Genomic DNA, 22,352 nt, shown 5'->3' with positions numbered 1-22,352 from the left:
AATAACAACCACAACCGAACTGAATGTAGGAATAGGAAAGGAATAGGAATTTGTAGTTGCCAGCAGCCATCTGCCATTTTGTAAGATAGAAAGGAGATAAAAGATAATTTTATGGTGTACGATCATTGCAAATCTGAAGTAACCATTAATAACAAGATACGAAACAAATGTTTAAATGGACCCATCGTCCATTATTACTCAAGTGTCGCGGGATGACGAACAACTAAACGATTTTACACCCGAAAGAGGTAAATAGACTAATGCTAGTTCACCTGTTAACTATCTATTTTCATTCGGTTAACCACGAGAGCCTCGCGTCCAGTTTGAAATGTGTGTGTTTACAAGTATAAAGGATTAGTGCCGAAGCATTGTGATGTTTATATAAAGCAATTCCGTTATATAAATGTATTTTTGTGGCGTTTGAAAGGTAGGCGTGTTCGGGCTATTAAGGTAAACAAGCCCTGATGGTGTATAACAGCTTGGCGCTTACAACCTTGAAACTCTATATTGTTTTTATTGTAATACATTTATTGATATTTATTACGCAATTTGTGACAACTACGATTGTCTTGTCATTGATTTCTACATGGAATGTCGAACACAGTTTAAAATCTATAATTCTACAAAGTTTTTTTTTTAATTGCGATCTTTATTACATAGAATATTGACAATTAACAAATTACGCGCTATTTTACACTACTTCTGTATCGTGTACACATTTAGAAACCGTAAATTCAATATATAATGGAGTTATCGATGCATAAAATCATTTCTGCACTTTTTGAGACCTAGAGGCGCTGTGTCAAAAATATAAATCTTTATAAGAATTTTTCACATTGTAGGTGTATCTTCAATATTTGCTCATAAAATATGTAATTAAAGTGAGTGATCTACACATTTTAGCATCGTAATGAATGTATAAATGTACTTTCTGATATTAAATTATAAGTTTCAAATATATATGAATCATTTTGCAGTTTTGCAGATTGCATTTGTCTTTCGCAACTCTTCGCAAGTTGAATTTGTTTTCAAATCCAATAAACTTATGCCGGAGATTCAGTATTTACACTAATACTGCCGTCATAAGTGCATATACAAATAAGTTAGGACCTGAGATAATTGATGAAACTAATGTAATTGGGATTTCAAAATGATCAACTATAAGTGAATTTACCATTCCATGTATGTCATGTTAAACATATATATGAAATAAATAAAAATCTTATATATTTAAGTTACAGCTGTATTACAAATAGAGTTTCAATGTAGAAATACGGATATTGCATTGTTATCTTTTATTAATGATAGGAAATTCGATACTGAATCCTATGGTCAAAAAATTAAATCAACTTTTTTGTAGATGCCACACTTCTCTCTTTGAGGGGAGAATAAACATAGACTTATTATTTTTTGACATCTCATCAAAGATGAAGAAGGATTTTGGGCATTTACGGGGCTGACAACTGTCATAGGTTGGTTTAAGTGATCACTTTACACACGTTTAACATTCACCAATTCTACCCATTGTTGACAACCACACTACTCAAATTCTTAAAAGTTCTATATATATATATGAACCAATTCAGAAACATTGTTATTGAATCACTAAAACTTCACTAGAGACATCTATTGGTGAGATGAAAAGAAGATTTTTACTGAGCAGAAACTCTTTTATTAGTATGTGAGGTCCGAATCCTGGATTATAATCACACACATGAGAAACGCCAGAAAATATCATTTTGTTTTTATCATATCAGCTTATAATTTGACCACATAATTTATTCACAAGATTTTGAGTGTGTCCAAATACTTTTTCACAAAATCTGGATTATCTCCAATTACTGGAGTTATTTTCATGTGAACAAGTATTTGGACTCATTCAAAATGTTGTAAACATAGAGTTTTTCACAACCAGTTCTGGTACTTACGTTCTTGTTTCTAATACCTGACATTGTTCAGTTCAGGAGTAAAAATTTTTCGCACGGTAATTGATCAACGTCCAACTAACCTAACCTGCAAAACCTCAAAAAGCAAAAGCCGGAGGTAGGATGCTAAGAATGGGGAAGGTGCGTAGAAAAAACCCATCACAAGCACCCAAATAATAGAAAGTAAATCTTCCTTCAATTAACTTAGCAATTGGCAGGAATCGAATCCGTGATGTCAGTTTTGCAGTCTACCCTACAGGTAGGTATGTACACATCACCTGTGTATTACCACAAATTTTATAGGAGAGCGTTTTTGTTTGTTTCCGGCTCTCATTAATTACAACATTTTGAGAGTGTCCAAATACTTCTTCACAAATCTGGATTATCTCCAATTATAGGAGTTGTTTTTCATATCATTTTTTGACATTTCAACATAGATGAAGAAGATAAATATTACAATGTTTCAAAATTGGATCATAAATAAAGAATTTGAGTAGTGTGGTTGTCAATCATGGGTAGAATTGGCGAATGTTACATGTATGTAAAGTGATCACTTAAACCAGCCTATGGCGGTCGTAATCCCCGTAAATGCCAAGACTTCCATATTCTTCTTCATCTATGTTGAGATGTCAAAAAATAATATGACCATTAATTAATATCAATTATATTTTTTATCCATTTCATATGTTGAATAAATCAAAAACTCATATCAATCAAGGTTCATTTGGAGTATATGTGTCAGTTTAGTGCTGTGTAATTTCTTGAATCATTCCTTTAAATTTTGTCTTAGTTTACACTCCATATCATTGGGGTCAATCAATTAAGAATATTTAGTAGCTCGTGTCCTATTTTGTACGAGACAGTGGTTCTTAAACTTAGGTGACATATCATAGAAACCATAGAAACCCCTTCTCAATTTCTTTTGTCGACAATATTTCAATAATTAAAAATATTTTCTTAATTGAATTCATATAAACACTAGAAATACCTGTTTAAATTAGTGTACTGGTAATTTATAAAGGCGTGGAAAAATAACATACTTTGATATTACATAATTATTCATCCTCGGGGTGTTATTGCGACATTAAATTATTATTATGTATGTTAGTAGAATATTTATTCAATTAGTTAACTTTAGCTATGCACTGTGTACTAATATGCCTAGCCAATCTATGTATATAGCTGAATGCATTGGGGATGCATACATATCTAGGACATTTTGTATGTATGATTTTGTATTGAAAATATTTTAACCTTTCCGGGAGTACAAAAATTGATGTCCGACTTTCTTTGGGGAGTGGGTTCTTTTTACATGAAAACAGGTTTTTTTTCATTAAATCGATGTATGATGAAGATAGATATTATGTTAAAATAATTAAATAAAATAATAATGTTAAATAAAATAAAATAATAATGTTAAATTTTGTCCGCCTCTGTAGTGTAATGGTCAGCACGCTCGGCTACCGTTCTGGAGGTCCCGGGTTTGATTCCCAGGGGGGTCAAATAAATATAAGTGATTTTTTCCCTGTAATATTTATTCAATATTACCCTGGACTGGTACCTGAAGCGGAGGGCTGATCACCTTTCCTTCGTGTGTAAACGATCAAGATAACACTGTGTTCATATGAAGCAGTGCCCTATGCACCATTGGGGTGCGGATAAGGGTTTTATTATTATTAAATAAAATAAAAAAAACACCTCTTAGAAATATGTTTCAATTATGAAAAAATTACATACAAATATCCACAGATGTCATTTCTATACAAGTTACATCATACTAACTGACAGACGGACTTCAACGTTCATTAATGTTGTTGTAATGATTAATGTCGTTAAAGGATTAAGGAAAATTCGCATTGACATTCATTTACGTCCATACTCCCTGAAAAGTTAAAGGATTATCCGCTAGAATTAATCTAATATTACGTCAGAACACTGTACAATTTGACTTCCGTAGAACCAGAACCGCCCTGACCGCGGGGCCATAAAATACCAGGTCAGAAAGCACGTGGTCCCACATTTGGGGCGTAGTGATTATTTCTCGAATGTTTCCAGATTATGTCGGGATTTAGACTACCAACACTGTCTATTGGCGATACTACACAATTAAATAATTCATCGGCTAGTTGCATGTTTTTCCGACTGAACAAATAATTTTTTTAAATGTCATTAACCTTCTCTTCCCGGTGATGTGTATTTACTACAACTTTTCAAATGAGAATATCAATATAAAATATAATAGATACGAGCCCAGAATTTTTGTATTCCTCCGTAGTATAATTATGTATTACATGAAAGTATTATAATATAAAGTTATTCATTTTCATACACGGAAATAAATAATTTGTGTCTAAATTCGGGAATAAAATCACCACTACACAAACGTTTCTGTGTGTCCGCGTGTGGCGTGCTTTGTAAGTTACACGCATGTCGTAACGTGTTTACCACGCCAGTAGCACCCAGATCGTCTTGCGCGACGGTCGTTTCGCTACGCCAACGGTTGCGGTAGTTTGCGATGTATTTTTTTCTCGTTTTAAGATAATCAGAGATAACATTACAAAATTGTTACATTTTAACTTCAACTATGGTCAATAAAAGCAACATTTAGGAACATTCACATTTTTCCCGTTTTTAAACAACATTTTCATATGGTGTACAAAATCCATATCGCCGGAACGTACGGGAGTTTTTAGCATCGTAAGGGAAGGGTTAATATCTTACTACTCGAAAGGTCAAATAAACTGATAATTATTTTTTTTAATTTTAAATAAAACTTTAAGGATATCTTTTTTGTATTTTGCTTTCTATGTAACAATATCTATCCATTTTTAATTAATGTTTTACTTAGTAAATACCACTATTCCTTAAAATCTACTGCGACACGTGTTTCGATGCATTCCGCATCATTTTCAAACACCGTAAATGAAAATGATTAAAAATGGATAGATTTTACAACAAAGTGACTGCCGAATCAATTAATGAAATTAACAATATCTAATTTATATTTGACAAAGCATTTTTTCAGACATTCGTCGATTTAGGATTTCACCTAATACTTTTAAAAAATTGTCCAATGTGACAAAAATTACCAAGAAAATAATTTTAGCTGACAACGTTGTATTTACAAGCCGCTATACATTATTATTATTTAAGAAATTCCTGATTTGCAGATATTTATTAATAAACCTTTGACGCTCATTTTGACGGTCAATGTTCAGTTTACTCCGAGACATGTAGAAAGCAAATAATTAAAACAAAATCGAGAAAATCCATATGTGTAATGGCTGCAGAATATCTTCGAATGTTTTTTTAACCTTCCTCTCCCGGTGATATGTATTTCCTACAACTTGACTTTAAAAATGAGAATTTCAATATAAATTTTAATAGATACGGGCTCAGAATTTTGTATTCCTCCGTAATACTTTTACGTTTTACATAAAAGTATTTCAATATAAAGTTATTCATTTGCAGCGACATAATTTTTCTACCATCCTATATTTTTTGTTGTCAACTCTTTTGATTGCGATTTTTTTACTCCAATAAGTTTGACCGTGCCTAGAAGTTTGTTCAAGATTATTTCTAGACTATCTAAATTTGTTTGATGAAGAAATGTGAAACTTTTAGTTAGTATCCTGGTGTTGAAAACAATATCCTAGATTCAATTTTATTATTTTGATTTGAGTCTTCCTTGTGCTTATATTTCAATTAGCACCATCTTCATAATTGTGATCACGATTCTTTGCAACTCTATTACTAGGAATATGATTATGTAGCATTTAGTTTGTTTTCCATAAAATTTTATTTTAAGAGTAATATTTATGGATTATTATTTTTATTATATTTATGTACTATATTAGAAGTCATAGAATAATTATTTGAGGGGCTTAAGCCTTCCTTTTGATTTGTAACCTCGCTGTACCTCGGTTGGTAGAGAGCGGGAGACGCTTATACGCGTTCTATTTGCCTATTTTTGAAGATCGCGAAAATGGTAAAAAACATTGTACAGATCGGAACTGGGTTCGTGGTTACTTGTGATTAGTATACTAACTAGGGTCGGGGTTAATGAAAAAACCGCCCGATGACAATACTGTTAATCAAATAACACTTTTCATCCCTAATGTTATCATATTCCTTTTCTGGATCCAAGAATCTAAGCCCGGACTGATCAGCTGCTGAAATATAATTTAACGATCAAGTCAACACCCTATCTATTAAATGTGGGACTTAACGCACCATCTGATTGTGGAAGAGAAACCAAGAAAAAAATATTAGATACATCTTGTTAAAAAATGTGCCAGTGTGTACGTTTTAATAAGTTATGGTATGTGTATGAAAAAATCTCAAGCAACGGATGTTGTAACACACTAAGGACGGGAAAGGTATTTCTACCCGTTCGATCGATTGATGCTCAACGACAGAAAGGGTATTTTTACCTTCTTTGCCAGCCTTATTTCATAGTCAGAAAAGAAGGAATTATTTAATGTTTTGTTATGAATATTTTGTACTAATCTCTTTGTTAAAGTCTTAGCTAAATGTATATAATTATCGAATCCCGTCGCCAGCGGTCTGCAGGCATAAAAATCACCCTTCCGAAATGTGTTAAAAAAATTAATTAGTTGATATTTCGACATAAATAGCCTTAAAGTTTTGTGAACAAATTAATTAGTTGATATTTTGACATAAATAGCCATACAGTTTTGTGAACAAATAAATTAGTTGATATTTTGACATAAATAGCCTTAAAGTTTTGTGAACAAATTAATTAGTTGATATTTTGACATAAATAGCCGTACAGTTTTGTGAACAAATTAATTAGTTGATATTTTGACATAAATAGCGTTATAGTTTTGTGGGTTGTACGTAATGAATGTGTATTTTCCAGTTGCCTCGGAGCATGATGACAGCGAGGTGTCGGCGTGCGTGGGTCCCCCGGCGCCCCCCTGCAAGAAGGTGGGGTTCCTGCGCTCGCTGCTGTGCTGCTGGGGCGGCGCGGGCGGGCGCGGCAAGGGGCCACCCGGCGGCGGCGGCGGGCCCGCGGAGGGCGGCGTCGCGGCTCCCGGCGGGGGGCAGCTGCCGCTGGCCGCCGCGGACGCCGCCCGCTCCCTCCTGCCGCCCGTCCGGCACCAAGACATGCACAAGAAGTGCATGGTGATAGACCTAGACGAGACCCTAGTTCATAGTTCATTCAAGGTGAGAATTTTTAACCCTCCCCCCCTTCAATACATACAGCGCTGCTTTAACCACTTAATGCTAGGGTTTATTTTATAAAAAGTGTTCATCAGCAACATATTTTTAACTCTTAGGCGAGACATTCTGGCCCGTATGATTCTAGTAGGCAGCTCCGGGGGCCACAATGTCTGGCCCACGAGCAGGTATAACTTTAATCACTGATTTCTCTATCACCCAGGTATATTCTACCAAAAAATATTTCAGATAAATACAGTTAATCTGAATTAGCATGGTCATACAAATTGCCAGACAGTGTCCCAAAATTAGGGAACCAAAATATTAATTTTAATGGTAGAAAAACGTCACATTTTTTTTATCAGAGTGGCTGAACAATTATGAGAAAAAATGGTGAGAGTGGAAAGGGTTAAATGTTTTATTCAAAGTTTATCCAGTTTTCAAATAAAATATAACAATTTAAGCATCCTTTTTTTTTACAACTAGGTGTAGATTATGTCTACAATATTTCGTTTCAATCATCATCGAAAAAGTACTTGAAAAATTCAAAATTGGAACGCAATTAGCGCACCAGCGTGACTCGTTCAAAAGTATGAAGCGGTTAAATTTCATTTTCATTTTTTCACAAAATTTCAAGGATCCATACTGACTAATTTTAAATGAGTTCTTCTTATAACCCTTATCCGCACCCAATGGTGCATAGGGCACTGCATCGTACTGACGCAGTGTTATTTTGATAGTTACTTACATGAAGGCAAGGTGATCATTCCTACGTTTCAGGGACAAGTCCAGGGTGTAAAATTACTAATATTTTTTTTCACCCCTCCCTGGGAATCAAACCCGGGACCTCCAGTACGGTAGCCGAGCATGCTGACTATTACATTACGGAGGGGGACATAAGGACAGACAGCGTTGCCTAAAAACATTTTCTCAAGCAAAATTCTTCAAAAACTTCGCAGGATTAATACTAATTTTAAATGTGTACCTACAAAAGAGACAGCATATAAGTAGCTCATACTAACCAGTCTCTCGAGGTAGTTCTCCCTTTTATATGTGATTAAATTTATATTTGTCCGCCTCCGTAGTGTAATGGTCAGCACGCTCGGGAGGAGGACAATATATATATATATACACCGCAGGACAAAAAAATTTACGAGTTTACTTGCTACCGCACGCCTTGACTTTACTGAACTCTTTTTCTAAGAAATCCTTTATCGATACCTCTTTCTTTTGTTCAATAAATTAAAGACACTTTGTGTCACCTTTCTACAATATTTACATTTTAAAATGTCTCAACAATTTTGTTTTACCCGCGTTTGAGGGAACATAACACAACAATCATGGAAAGTGCAAAGCAAATGTCGATTGCGATAAAATCCAAAATAATCACACTGTCGCAACAAAACATATCTAATTGTAAAATATCTCGTCGAGTTGGGTATTCAGAAGGTGCAGTGAGGTTTTTATTTAAAAAATTCCAAGAAACTGGATCCATAGAACGGAAAAAAGGAAGCGGATGGGGGCGCGCGACATCTGCCCGAGATGATCGCTTAATAAAAAAAATTGTTATGCGCGATCGATTTTTAACGGCACTTAAAATACACGCAGAGGTGCAGTCTACCAGCTAATCAACATTTTCAGTAAAAACAGTGTCCAGGCGGCTGTTGGAGCATGGTTTCCAAGCACGAAGTCCCGCAAAGAAACCATTACTGACGAACAAAATGCAGAAGGCTAGACTGGATTGGGCGAAGGAGCACCAGAATTGGACCTTGGAGGATTGGCAAAATGTTATTTTCTCCGATGAATCAAAATTCAACCTTTTTGGTCCAGACGGCAGAAAGATAGTTCGACGAAAACTTGGGGAAAGATACCATCCGTCGTGCGTCACTCGAACCGTTAAACATTCACCCTACGTCATGATTTGGGGGTGCATGACAGCGTACGGTTTGGGACCTCTAAAATTTATACAGGGTACGATGAATGCCATCCAGTACAAAAAAGTGTTGAAAAACCATCTTATTCCAACAATCGAGGACATTACGCAGTATACCGCGGACCCGATTTTTCAGGACGATTTGGCGCCGTGCCATAGAGCCCGCACTGTGAGTACAAATATTTATTTTTTAATGCACTTTGTAGACCACTTGATAAATAATTTATTGTTTTTCTTACAGATCATTGAATACAAGGATAAAATTGGCTTAAAATCGTTGACGTGGCCCGGGAATAGTCCTGATTTGAACCCGATAGAAAATTTTTGGGCGATTATGAAAAAAAAAGTTGGGGAAAAAAAATAAAAAAACATTGAGGAATTAAAAAAAAACTTGATTCAAGTTTAGGAAGAAGAAATAACACCAGAAATTTAAGATTCGCTTTACGCTTCGTTAAATAATAGAATTTTACATGTTAAAAAAAATAATGGTGAATTCACTAAGTATTAAATATTTTTAAATGTTATAAATATGTTTAAATGTAAAATACCTTAATTTAAAATAAAGCGATTAGAACCTTCTTCTTAAATATGAATTAAAAACTTACATGTCTTTTATTACTCCATCACAAACACTCGACCATAAATGAACCGTTATGGGTCTCTAAGGTTCGGATAATCTGATACCTGGTATATAATGGCAATTTCTAAGTACAATTCATGATTAAGATCATTCATTTTAACCTTGAAGTAACGAGTAGTCATCACATATGTTAAACAATACAAAAAAAAACTAATTAAATATCAAGAATAATTCATTATGTGTCAATTTAAGTTTTTTTGAGGACTCGTAAATTTTTTTGTCCAGGGGTGTATATATATATATATATATATATATATATATATATATATATATATATATATATATATATATATATATATTTATTTGTATATATATATATATATATATATATATATATATATATATATATATATATATATATATATATATATTATTACGTGGCTTGGGTTGAGGTAATAAGAACTCGTAATTAGGATGCAATCGGTTTATTCAACAGGTCGCCATGACAGTACAATGACAAGTGTATGCAGTCTTCCCTGCCTCAATCTCATAAGGGATATAACGTAAACATTCCCCGCGTACACCCCGCCCTGCCCCTAGCGGGCGCACAGGGTCATAGTTCATCTTGCTACAAATATTACGCCGTAACATTCTCCCAACCTGGAACTGTGTTGGGTCCTCCCAACACTCCACCATAATCCTTTATTTATTTTTTAAATCCTGAAACAGACAAACATTAGCTCCACCGGTATGAGTACCTATACCGGAGTACAAAGTCCATCAGCTCTACGTCTGAATCCATCAGTATACAGGAATACAAAATCACATCGTCTCTATCAGTATCATTATATATACGGGAATACAAATTCCATCAGCTCTACCTGTATCTGTATACGGGAGCACAAACCACATCAGCTCTTCCTGTACCAGTGTACGGGAGCACAAACCTCATCAGCTCTTCCTGTATCAGTATACGGGAGCACAAACCACATAAGCTAGCACAAACCACATCAGCTCTTCCTGTATCATTATACGGGAGCACAAACCACATAAGCTAGCACAAACCACATCAGCTCTTCCTGTATCATTATACGGGAGCACAAAACCAAATAAGCTAGCACAAACCACATCAGCTCTTCCTGTATCATTATACGGGAGCACAAAACCAAATAAGCTAGCACAAACCACATCAGCTCTTCCTGTATCATTATACGGGAGCACAAACCACATAAGCTAGCACAAACCACGTCAGCTCTTCCTGTATCATTATACGGGAGCACAAACCACATAAGCTAGCACAAACCACGTATCCAGTCCACACAGGACAAACATCACATTACACAAATGTAATTAAAATTATCCTTCGCTTATTCAGTCCACACAGGACAAACATTACACTACACAAATGTAATTAAAATAATCCATCGCTTATTCAGTACACACAGGACAAACATTACATTAAGCAAATGTAATCGCAATAAGGATACCATGCTAGTGATATCGTAACACCTCAGTATTTACTAGGATAAAACAAACTACTTATATCCATTACACATCATACTTAAAAGAACACCTTATACCCATTATGTTCATAATTTTTACTGGTTTATGTTGTACCTAAACTTCCCATATAGTATGTGAACTAGTATCCACCAAATATATCCCAATACCTGTTACACCCCTTACACAGTAATCATTCTCAAGTTCTTATATAAAGTCCAACTCGGTAGATGAGTTAAGACTCACTGTACTTGTACCCATACAGCTGCTTCTACAGCACTAACTTTCCCAAAGGTCTACCAAATCATCTCAATCTACTTCACTTCCATGGGTGTCTGACTCACTTGAGTCCTTTGGATCTCCCTTACAAAGCATCAACTACCACTATTGCACTGAACTTTTTATAACCTGGCATACATTTGATGCGTCTGATAGTATACTGGTAAATGTCGGCAAACACTTAAGCAATCATATACGGCCCACTTTACAACTGATCTATCTGATGATTGATACCTGATCCCTCCTTTGTAATTTATTACTTCCACAAAACAAGATCTCCCTTATGCATTTACGCTGCTTATTATACTATGTCTTCCTACGCTAGCTACTGTCTCTATTTTACTCTGAGCCTCTTAAATCGCCCAAAATACTACTTTCATGTCCAAACACTAAATGATAAGGAGTGAACTTAGTACTGACGTTTACAGTATTATTTACGACCCAAACAAATTCTGGCAAACCTTAAACACCCTTAGCAAATGCACAACGAATGCGCTGACACATTTTTTCTATTAAAGCGAGTCATCTTTGGAAACCAAGATTCGCTTGAAATTAGCTTCTCACATCTGCCTAAGCCCGGATGTCCTATATAATCATTATAAATCATTAAAATATTTGTATCTAACGGTTCTGGATTACGGCTCAATGCGTTTACATGTTTACACTTCAACGCGGTGAGCAAAAACCGATGTATGAACCCGAGACGTATCATGACTCAACAAATGTAAGCCTCACATTTGAAACCTGTATGTTCTACACCCCAACGGTAAGTTCAATATACTGGAGAAATGGAGAAGTACCACAAATTGAGAACTACAACTCTCACAATGACACACCATGTACACGACACACCATGTACACTTCACTTCAGTGATGAGTGGTGCTCATACAAAGACCCCGAATGGACCAAGACATGCTCTGTATACCCTCCACAAAGGCAAATCGCTTGGTAAATGGATTCTGTAGCTTTCATCCGTAACAAATATGATTATGCAATGTTAGTACATCTTTAGTTCTCACACAAGTTTTATAACTTTCATCTGTAACAAATATGATTATGCAGTGATAGTACATATTTAGTTCTCACATAAGTTTTAATACATTCATCTGTAACAAATATGATTATTCAGTAATATTACATCCTAAGTTCTCCCACAAGTTTTATAACTTTCATCTGTAAGAAATATTATTATTCAGTAATAGTACATCTTATGTTCTCCCACAAGTTTTATAACTTTCATCTGTAATAAATATGATTATTCAGTAACAGTACATCTTAAGTTCTCCCACACATCAATCACCACCAGATGATGTACCGGATCCAGTTCTAATTGAACCACACTTTGGCTTGCTGTAAAATAACTTTTCTGTGATTAGTTAAAAATGGGTTTACCAACAATGCGATCAGCATTTCCTTTTTTTATTCATCGGATACAAGTGCCCATGTATCCACCTCCCAATACTCATATCAGCATTTCCTTTTTTTTTCATCGGATACAAGTGCCCATGTACCCATCTCAACTCCATCAATCTGCAGACGGAGAATGACTTCACCTAAAATAAAATTTATATCACCCACACTCAATGAGGAGCTCTCTCCCCCCTGTCAAATCCAATTTTAGCCTCCTGGCTATTAATCCGGCACTCATGCACCAGTGCCATCTTCGCATGGAAATAATGGGTCATTGTTTCTTCATTTCTCCGACCCATCAGTGACCTCTCCGGCCAGTTTCGCCTGCATAAAGAACAACTTGGAGTAGTCACTCCATCCGTAGATAAAGCCCAGCTGATCGATCTTCTCCAACCATGCCTAGATATTCGTCCCTTTGTCCTCGGGGTCGTCGCCCCGCATTTAGCCCGCCGTGACAATCTTAGGGGCGCGAAATGCACCCGCAAGAAGTACAATTCCATCATTCCCTCAAATATCTGTTCAATGTGATGCTGCAGCAGGACGTTCAGATCCACGTTGCTCTCAGTTCCATGGCTCTCGTCGGAGCATGCCTTATCCTGTCCGCATCTTAATAACATAACACGGAACAAAGGAAACGTCCAAATTGAAAGTTCTCAAAATTTGGCAAAATTGTTCGAAATCTTTAAATTCGAAAACGTCCAAACACACGATGTGACGTAAAATAATTGAATTAAAGATGAACAAAAGTTAATTCCAAGTTTTATTCAACCCAATGCTTTGTTTCACTTTTTGAACAAAGGAAGCACTCAGTTTTTGTTTGTTTATATTACGTAAAAACGCCTAAAATTTGACGAAAAGTTCGAAATCTTGGAATTCAACAACGTCCGTTTCAAAAATGTGGCATAAAATAATGTAATCCAAGATGAAGAAAGTTCAACTCCAAGTGTTATTCAACACAAAGCTTTGTTTCACTCCTTAAACAAAGGACGCATTCGGTTTGTTTACATTACGAAGGAACACATCCACAATTTTACAAAATTATCCGAAATTTAGAATTCAAAAACGTCCACACACACGTATGACGTAAAACAATGTAATTAATGATGCACAATATTCAATTCCAAAAGTTATTTATCACATGGCTTTGTTGAATTCGGCAAACAAAGGACGCATTCGCATCTGTTTTGTTTATATTACGAAAGTTGGTCCGAAAAGCACAAAATTTTAAATTACGACTTGCAATCACTTTTCACAAACTTGCTGTTCATTTATCGAACTTCGTATCGTATCGTATCCCACTTCTGAATTATTACGTGGCTTGGGTTGAGGTAATAAGAACTCGTAATTAGGATGCAATCGGTTTATTCAACAGGTCGCCATGACAGTACAATGACAAGTGTATGCAGTCTTCCCTGCCTCAATCTCATAAGGGATATAACGTAAACATTCCCCGCGTACACCCCGCCCTGCCCCTAGCGGGCGCACAGGGTCATAGTTCATCTTGCTACAAATATTACGCCGTAACATATATATATATGTATATATATATGTATATATATATATATATGTATATATATATATATATGTATATATATATATATGTATATATATATATGTATATATATATATATATATGTATATATATATATATATATGTATATTTATGTATATATATGTATATATATATATGTATATATATATATGTATATATATATATGTATATATATATATTTATAAATACAATACAAATATTTACATAATATATATTGAGCTGGGTATTATCTGTAAGTTAGTCCCTATGAAAAATCCCTCTCCAAATAATTTTGATGGCGAAATTCTCAATTTCAAGTTATCTAATCATTTAAGCTTTTTACTTCCATTAATGCTGTCTTTATAGATCAGTGATGGTCAGTGATAATTCTAAATCACAAATAAACCTTTTCGGTTAGTTCGATCTACTCTTTTGATTGTCTGTTGTCCGCAAAACTCCAGTTCAAGTTTGAAAGGAATAAAGGTGCAGTATTTATTTATGTAGATTAAAAATATCCTGACACAATTTTAGCTCACGTTTCTTCAGGGTTTAAATATGTTTACACAACGCTAATAGATGAAAAAACGGCTACTGTCATGTCATGTTCCATTCTCTGATTCACTTTATCTACAAGGCTGTGTTTACGTTTATATAGGTACATAGTTACTTAGAATTCTAAATGACACATCACGCTTTAGGTATATAATCTAATCTTTTGTCTAGTTGGATGGTTAGTGATTAAAACTAAATTACATTTTCGACTTAAAGAGAACACTAGTAAAACAATGTTTCTTCTTATTATGACCTACATAGATATCCAATTAGTGCATAACACCTCTCTGATAATTTATCCATATCTTTATTTCTCCGCCAAAGGAAATAAGTACATATATCTTTTTGTTATCTAAATGTATTCAATTTGATCAAAAGTTAATAATGCATTTAAAACTATATACATATGTAATATTATAGAAATGTTATATCTTATATGGCAATATTAATGTTTTTTAATTGATCCTGTGTCTATTTATTTTTATTTATTCACAAATATTTAAATTTCACGCTATTGTAATCAGGCCTAAGTATCTCGTAATAACGAGAATTTTAATTTATTTAAGTAACGATAATTTTAATAAAAAATGGAATCAATGAGTATCTAAACATAAGCTATTTTTTGTTTACCATCCCCCTAAAGATGGTAAAAAAAATGCTGAATAACTTTTTTTCTTGTTTATTTAGGAATGTGGATAGATGTTTAAAACAAAAATCCTTTCAATTCTTTGTCCATCGAACGGGTTTTGATTATTATCAACATCGTGAAGCTGGTTGAATATGTCTCTTATCAAAATATATAAATGGTGAAAACTGAGAAATTGTATTTTTTCATTGAATTCCACCGAGAAATTTTGATTGTATTATAAATGTGAAACGTGCGTGTTGTGTGTTGTAGCCGATAAACAATGCGGACTTCGTGGTGCCGGTGGAGATCGACGGCACGGTGCACCAGGTGTACGTGCTGAAACGGCCGCACGTGGACGAGTACCTGCGGCGCGTGGGCGAGCTGTACGAGTGCGTGCTGTTCACGGCCTCGCTGGCCAAGTACGCGGACCCCGTGGCCGACCTGCTGGACCGCTGGGGCGTGTTCCGCGCGCGCCTCTTCCGCGACTCCTGCGTCTTCCACCACGGCAACTACGTCAAGGACCTCAACAAGCTCGGCCGGGACTTGCGCAAGGTGGTCATCGTGGACAACTCGCCCGCCTCCTACATATTCCATCCCGACAACGCGGTGAGTACTCCCTCCTTGCGGGTCCTCCGCTAGCGGGTGACTGCGGTGATTCGCTGTACGCGAGTTATACATCTCGTTTCCCTTGTTGCAGGTGCCGGTAGCCTCCTGGTTCGACGACATGACAGACACAGAGCTGTTGGACCTTATCCCCTTCTTCGAGAAGTTGAGTAAAGTGGATAGTGTGTATACAGTGTTGTGTAATTCTAATCACCCGTACAACGGGTCGGGAATGTGTTCCGGCAGCCCCACGTAGCCCCCGCTGCCGCCGCTGCCCTTCAGTGATAGCTATCCAAAGGGTGTTTGTTTAAGTGCCAATTTTGCCTTGTGGATATAATATACATAATAACTTACTATTTTACACAATCTAAATAAATTACCCGTATTTTATCATTAGGCAGTTTACGGTCTGCGCACGGAGCCGTATTTGTGAAATAGCCTTTTTATATCCGATTGTCACTCGAATGACAGAACTGTACAGTGAAGAGTATTTTCTTATGGCGCGTCCGTGTCCTAGCGTCGCAGCGGGAAGGACGGCGCCCCCCAATATGTTTTGCTAGCTTAGTGCAATAATATTAAATTATCATTTGTTCATACTTTTGTACAAATTGCTCGGGAGTAAAAATACTTTATGTAATGTGTTAGCATGCGAGTTAGTAATGAATCCGAGAAGGTAATGTCTACCGAAACTGCACTGGGAAAGTGAATGTTCTCCGAAACTGCACTCGGCAAAAGCACTAAGAAGTGAATGTTTCCTGAGACTGCACTCAATATATCACTCACCCGCCATTTATCTATTACGTTAAATTTGGTACAAAAATCAATACAATAAACCTCTACATCGGAGCTGGGTGACATTGATAATAATTTTTATTTATTTGTTATTTATTTTATTTAATCATGAAGTGTATTTTAGTTGCTTGAAAGCTTTTAGTTGCAAGTTAACCCGCTTGTTCATTGTTAAAGCGTTCACTAGAATAATGTTAACATTTCCGCCAGGAAGGAGAAATAACGTATGTTGGAAATATTTTATGTTTGTGATTGCTATTGTGTTGTGAATTGTTTGGCTTCTGGTCTAATCTTTAAAGCAATTTGACGACTTTAAAAAAATTTTAACACGCAATATTTTAACAAATACATATTATATTTTTTCATAGGGTAATAAAAAGTATATATATTTATATCAGTACTTGTAGAGTAAGTGAATATAACAGCTTGTATCGGGAGGACAATCAGTCTTGGTATGGTGCACGGGTGTCGAGTAGAGTGCGCCAGCGCGCAGTGGCGCACGTGGGAGAATCTAGTTAACAAATCACACCGCTTATGTACCCGTCTATGTGATAAGCAGCGAGCCGGAAACAGTTACATATTAGCGAACCACGAGAGTGGTGTCCAATCGACGACTTGTCTATATCAATTATTTCAGGGAACAATATTAATCTACCGACTACTTTCTCTAATTTTATACCTATGCGCTATGTTTTAGTGGCCTTATCATATACAGTAATGTAACATAAAGGAACTGAATACTGAATCCGCTAGTGTAGTCGGGGCAGTATTTGTACGTTAAGTGAATGAGGAGTTCTTATGCCATAGCTTAACTCTTAATACTAGGTAATACTTCCGTGTAATGAGTGTTCTCTTCCCTAATTATGTAGTTAATCTTATGTTGTTTTTAACCGTGGACTAAATGGAAGCATACGTGTGTTAGACATTTGTACAGAAATATTATTATAGTTTAATATGATTGGCAATATATTAAATGATTTTGGTTTCTCTCGACTTGAAGCAATACATCCCGAGATTGTTTGGCATGTGATGCCACTTTACTTTGTTTTATATCAAATGATAGGCGTATAATATTTTGTAAATAGATCACTATATGGCTGAAGAGAATGGTGTAGAATAAATGTAATATTTTAATTGGTAATTAATACGTTAATTTAGATAAAAGCTTTATTCTATTGCCCTAGTAAACTGGCATTTATATATCCAATTCCCCACAATAATCCGCTTTCTGACGAGAGCCGACTGAAGTAGATTGCATTTCCGATGGTTGCGTCGTGTCCCTTCCTTCCCTCTCCTCCCCGATCCACCGATCCACCGATCCCGCTGATCTACTCACCATTCAGTCCGAGCCTTTGTGGAGATGATGTATTTATTTCTATGGAACCTGTTTTAATAACTAATTATATTCTTATAAGAGATACGTTCTGGAGATCACTAGCGAATAAAATGTGTACGAAATGTAAAGATTAAATAAAGACTTACACTCGAAAAGAAATTGCCGTGAGATATCACTTATTAGGTAACATTTACCTAAAATTAAATTTGTATTTACAGTGTACATTTTTGATATGATGTTGTACAAATGAAATTAAGACATTTGGTATGTTATTTTACAGGAACGAAATAAATAGCATTAACATACATCACTTTGTTTTATTTATTAACCTGTGAACAGGTAATGAATTACCAATATATTAATGAGGTTTTGATTGAGTTCCATTAAATTAATTGGTTGGACTTATTTTTTCCAAATAAAAAAATTGTTTGATCCAAACCATGAGACAATGTTACTCGGTGATAGCACACCTTGTGACCGACCGACTGAAAGGATGAGTAAGTAATATATCCACAATATGCATTGAATTCACAGAGAATAAATAACATTTTAAATTTATGTTTCACTTAGTAAATACCACTGAAATAGTGGTATTTACTAAATAAAACATTAATTAAAAATGGATAGATTTTACCAAAAAGTGACTGCCTGAATAAATTAATGAAATAAATAACATGTTACCGCAGAATGCTTTTATTAGATATGACACTAGAACAAAACCGTACAACTTCCTGTATGGGACTGAAAGGATTCTCACTAATAACTAAAGGAAATTCTTACATTATAATTTGGAATTTCGACATAACACAATAATTCAGGTACTGTGAATCACATACAATTTGAAAATAATTCATGGAGAACTATGAAGTAATGTACATAGGAAATCTAATTGAAAATGTACTGCTAATTAATAAAATACATGCAATATGATGATGAAGTATGTAATGTACCAGTACCAAACATCCCAGTGTCTGAATGTTCTGGACAAAGTGTAGTAGAATCTCCATTATCCTGATTTATTTATATTTAACGTTAACACCTTGGGTAAGGAAAAATTTTGTATAATCAAAAAGAGAAAAAAAGGAACACTATGTTACCTATTACATGCCTGTACATAATGGATACTGCACACTATGGAACTATGTTTCCAGAAAATTATTGTTTTTCTAGAAACCAAATAATATATTTTTTCTTTTAAAACTAGCTGACATCTCACAATCCGGAAAATCAAAATTTTGGACAATAGAAGTCCGGCTAATGGAGGTTCTACTGTATATACATATTGTGAACAGTACAGTGGAACCTCTCATAAAGAGCATTATTCGTTTCAGAATCTTATTCGTTAAGCGAAACATTTCTTTTTTCTTAAAAGTTTTTTCGCAGATACTTTGTGGCACATTTTATACACTTTATAAAATTAAACAACTTTGTTTTAACCACTTTTTTATTAATTTATTATTAGATTAAAACCAATATTTTTAGCTTTTCCACTTTTTTATTTGACCAGCGACCAGGTTTCGTCGTTACCGACATCATCTTTTTTATTATTAGTACACTTTGACCTACCGGTTTCGACAAGAACCTTGTCATCACAAGGGTTTATTGAATTCTAAAACATTAAACATTGGTTTTTGGTAAGGGAATGTAATTAATTAGAGTATTTCAATGTTTTAGAATTTAATAAACCTTGATGATGACAAGGTTCTTGTCGAAACCGGTAGGTTAAAGTGTACTATTAATAAAAAAGCGATTAAAACAAAGTTGTTTAATTTTATAAAGAAACATTTTTTGTTTTGACTGGTGCAGAAAAAGTGTATTGGCTTGTAAAAGTTAATGTCGTGAAAAAGGGACTTGACCTTTCTTTATATGTAACTCGTTATGAGGGGTTCCACTGTATGATATTGTAAAATCCATAGAAATCATCACGATACAGATAAACACTCTTCCGTATTCTATGGATTGTACCATAGACTGTTTGCACACTGTTTTTGATTAGATCTTATAACCCCTGTCAGGAAAAAAAATGTTATGAGTATTATGGTTAGGCACTATGACAGTAGTGAGCTAAACCTTAGCTTTAGAAACCCGAGATTTGCACCACTGAAAAAAGTATTAACTCGAAAAATATAATTTTGGGAAAATTATTCAGTATGTAATATTCTTCTCTTTGGGAAAAATGGGCTATGCAGATAACCTACATTAGATGTGGATGTTAATGAAAAAATACCTGGTTTTTGCAAATATGTATCCCTATATTGTAATGATTTATATATTTAGGTACCCATTTAGATAATTTGGATTTTCTCAATATAAAAAAAATCTAGAATCTTGTTGAAACAAATAAAATTATTATAATAAAACCATTAAAATATGTTAATAAAATTCAAATGCATTTAAATTTATTTAACATATTTACATTTAACAACTATTTCTAATTGCACATTTAACATCTGCTTATGGAAACAATCACTATAATGTATACATATGTCGTGAGCATACTGCAAAACCAATCAAATAAAAATTATATATATATTGTAACACTGATGGCAGACCCGGTGTATGGCAACACTAACAAGTCAAATATGAAATATTATTGGGGAATAAATGTGAGAACTCGATTCACAAATTTTGCAGTTAACAAATATTCAAATGAACTTAAACTACGCATATATGGGGGTAGGTTGGAGGAGAATAGGACAGGTTTGCATGATCCTAAGTAAAAAAAAAAAAATCTGAAATGTATATTTATATATTATTTTTTGACATCTCATCAAAGATGAAGAAGAATATGGAAGTCTGGGCATTTACGGGGCTTACGACCGTCATAGGCTGGTTTAAGTGATCACTTTACACACGTGTAACATTCACCAATTCTACCCATTATTGACAACCACACTACTCAAATTCTTGGAAGTTCTATATATATGAACCAATTTAGAAACCTTGTTCATGAATCACTAGAACTTCACTAGAGACATCTATTGGTGAGATGTAAAGAAGCTTTTTACTAAGCAGAAACTCTTATATTACTAATATAAGAGTTTCTGCTTAATAAAAAGCTTCTTTACATCTCACCAATAGATGTCTCTGGTGAAGTTCTAGTGATTCATGAACAAGGTTTCTAAATTGGTTCATATATATAGAACTTCCAAGAATTTGAGTAGTGTGGTTGTCAATAATGGGTAGAATTGGTGAATGTTACACGTGTGTAAAGTGATCACTTAAACCAGCCTATGACGGTCGTAAGCCCCGTAAATGCCCAGACTTCCATATTCTTCTTCATCTTTGATGAGATGTCAAAAAATAATATGAAAATAACTCCTGTAATTGGAGATAATCCAGATTTTGTGAACAAGTATTTGGACACACTCAAAATGTTGTATATTTATATATATATATATATATATATATATATATATATATATATATATATATATATATATATATATATATATATATATATATATATATATATATATATATATACATATATATATATACATATATATACATATATATATATATATATATATATATATATATATATATATATATATATATATATATATATATATATCCAGTTGATCAGTTTTTGCAGTATGTTCATGATATTTACAGCTTTAAATTTTGTATTGGAATATTAAAATGTAATTACAGATTAACACGTTCTGTGCGTCAAACAGCACCCACGCATACAGCGTCAGCAGCCGGATATTGCAGCCACGCGTTGAACACACGAGTAGTGTTGAATAAAGTAAGGATTTGTAGCTGATTTTTTGTCCTTTGAGAACACAAAAGAATGGACTTATTTATGTTGTTTATATAAAAAGTAGAATTTGATTTCGGCAAAGTTATGGGTTTTCAAAAATTTGCTAATTGAAGTTTATCTGTATGACATTATTTTATACGCAGTGAACGTGTTAAGGATCTAGATATACATACATACATATATATAAATATACATGTATTGCTTAAATATTTATAGTACATTAAGATTTATATAATTGGAGCAACATTATAAATGTCCAACTAAAAACAAAATATCAGTGCTATTTTATGTATTTTTTTACTATCCAAATAAATAATTTTTAAACTGACTGG

At 34.4% G+C, this 22,352-nt stretch overlaps 1 protein-coding gene across 1 annotated transcript; it reads left to right on the top strand.

The window, feature by feature from the left end:
• LOC148301852 (carboxy-terminal domain RNA polymerase II polypeptide A small phosphatase 1-like) lies at window positions 1–18,556 on the top strand. The gene is made up of 4 exons (XM_088272605.1): window positions 1–248; window positions 6,808–7,115; window positions 15,794–16,129; window positions 16,221–18,556. The coding sequence occupies exons 1-4, from the start codon at window positions 176–178 to the stop codon at window positions 16,380–16,382; spliced, it is 879 nt and encodes a 292-aa protein (XP_088128731.1). The 5' UTR covers window positions 1–175; the 3' UTR covers window positions 16,383–18,556.
• Window positions 18,557–22,352: the final 3,796 nt, after the last annotated feature.

The sequence above is a fragment of the Brachycentrus maculatus genome, unplaced genomic scaffold (genome assembly GCF_059751285.1).
Source record: "Brachycentrus maculatus isolate JH-2025_06_01 unplaced genomic scaffold, ASM5975128v1 h1tg000512l, whole genome shotgun sequence".
Taxonomy (NCBI): domain Eukaryota; kingdom Metazoa; phylum Arthropoda; class Insecta; order Trichoptera; family Brachycentridae; genus Brachycentrus; species Brachycentrus maculatus.
This window is presented reverse-complemented; position numbering and strand designations above follow the sequence as displayed.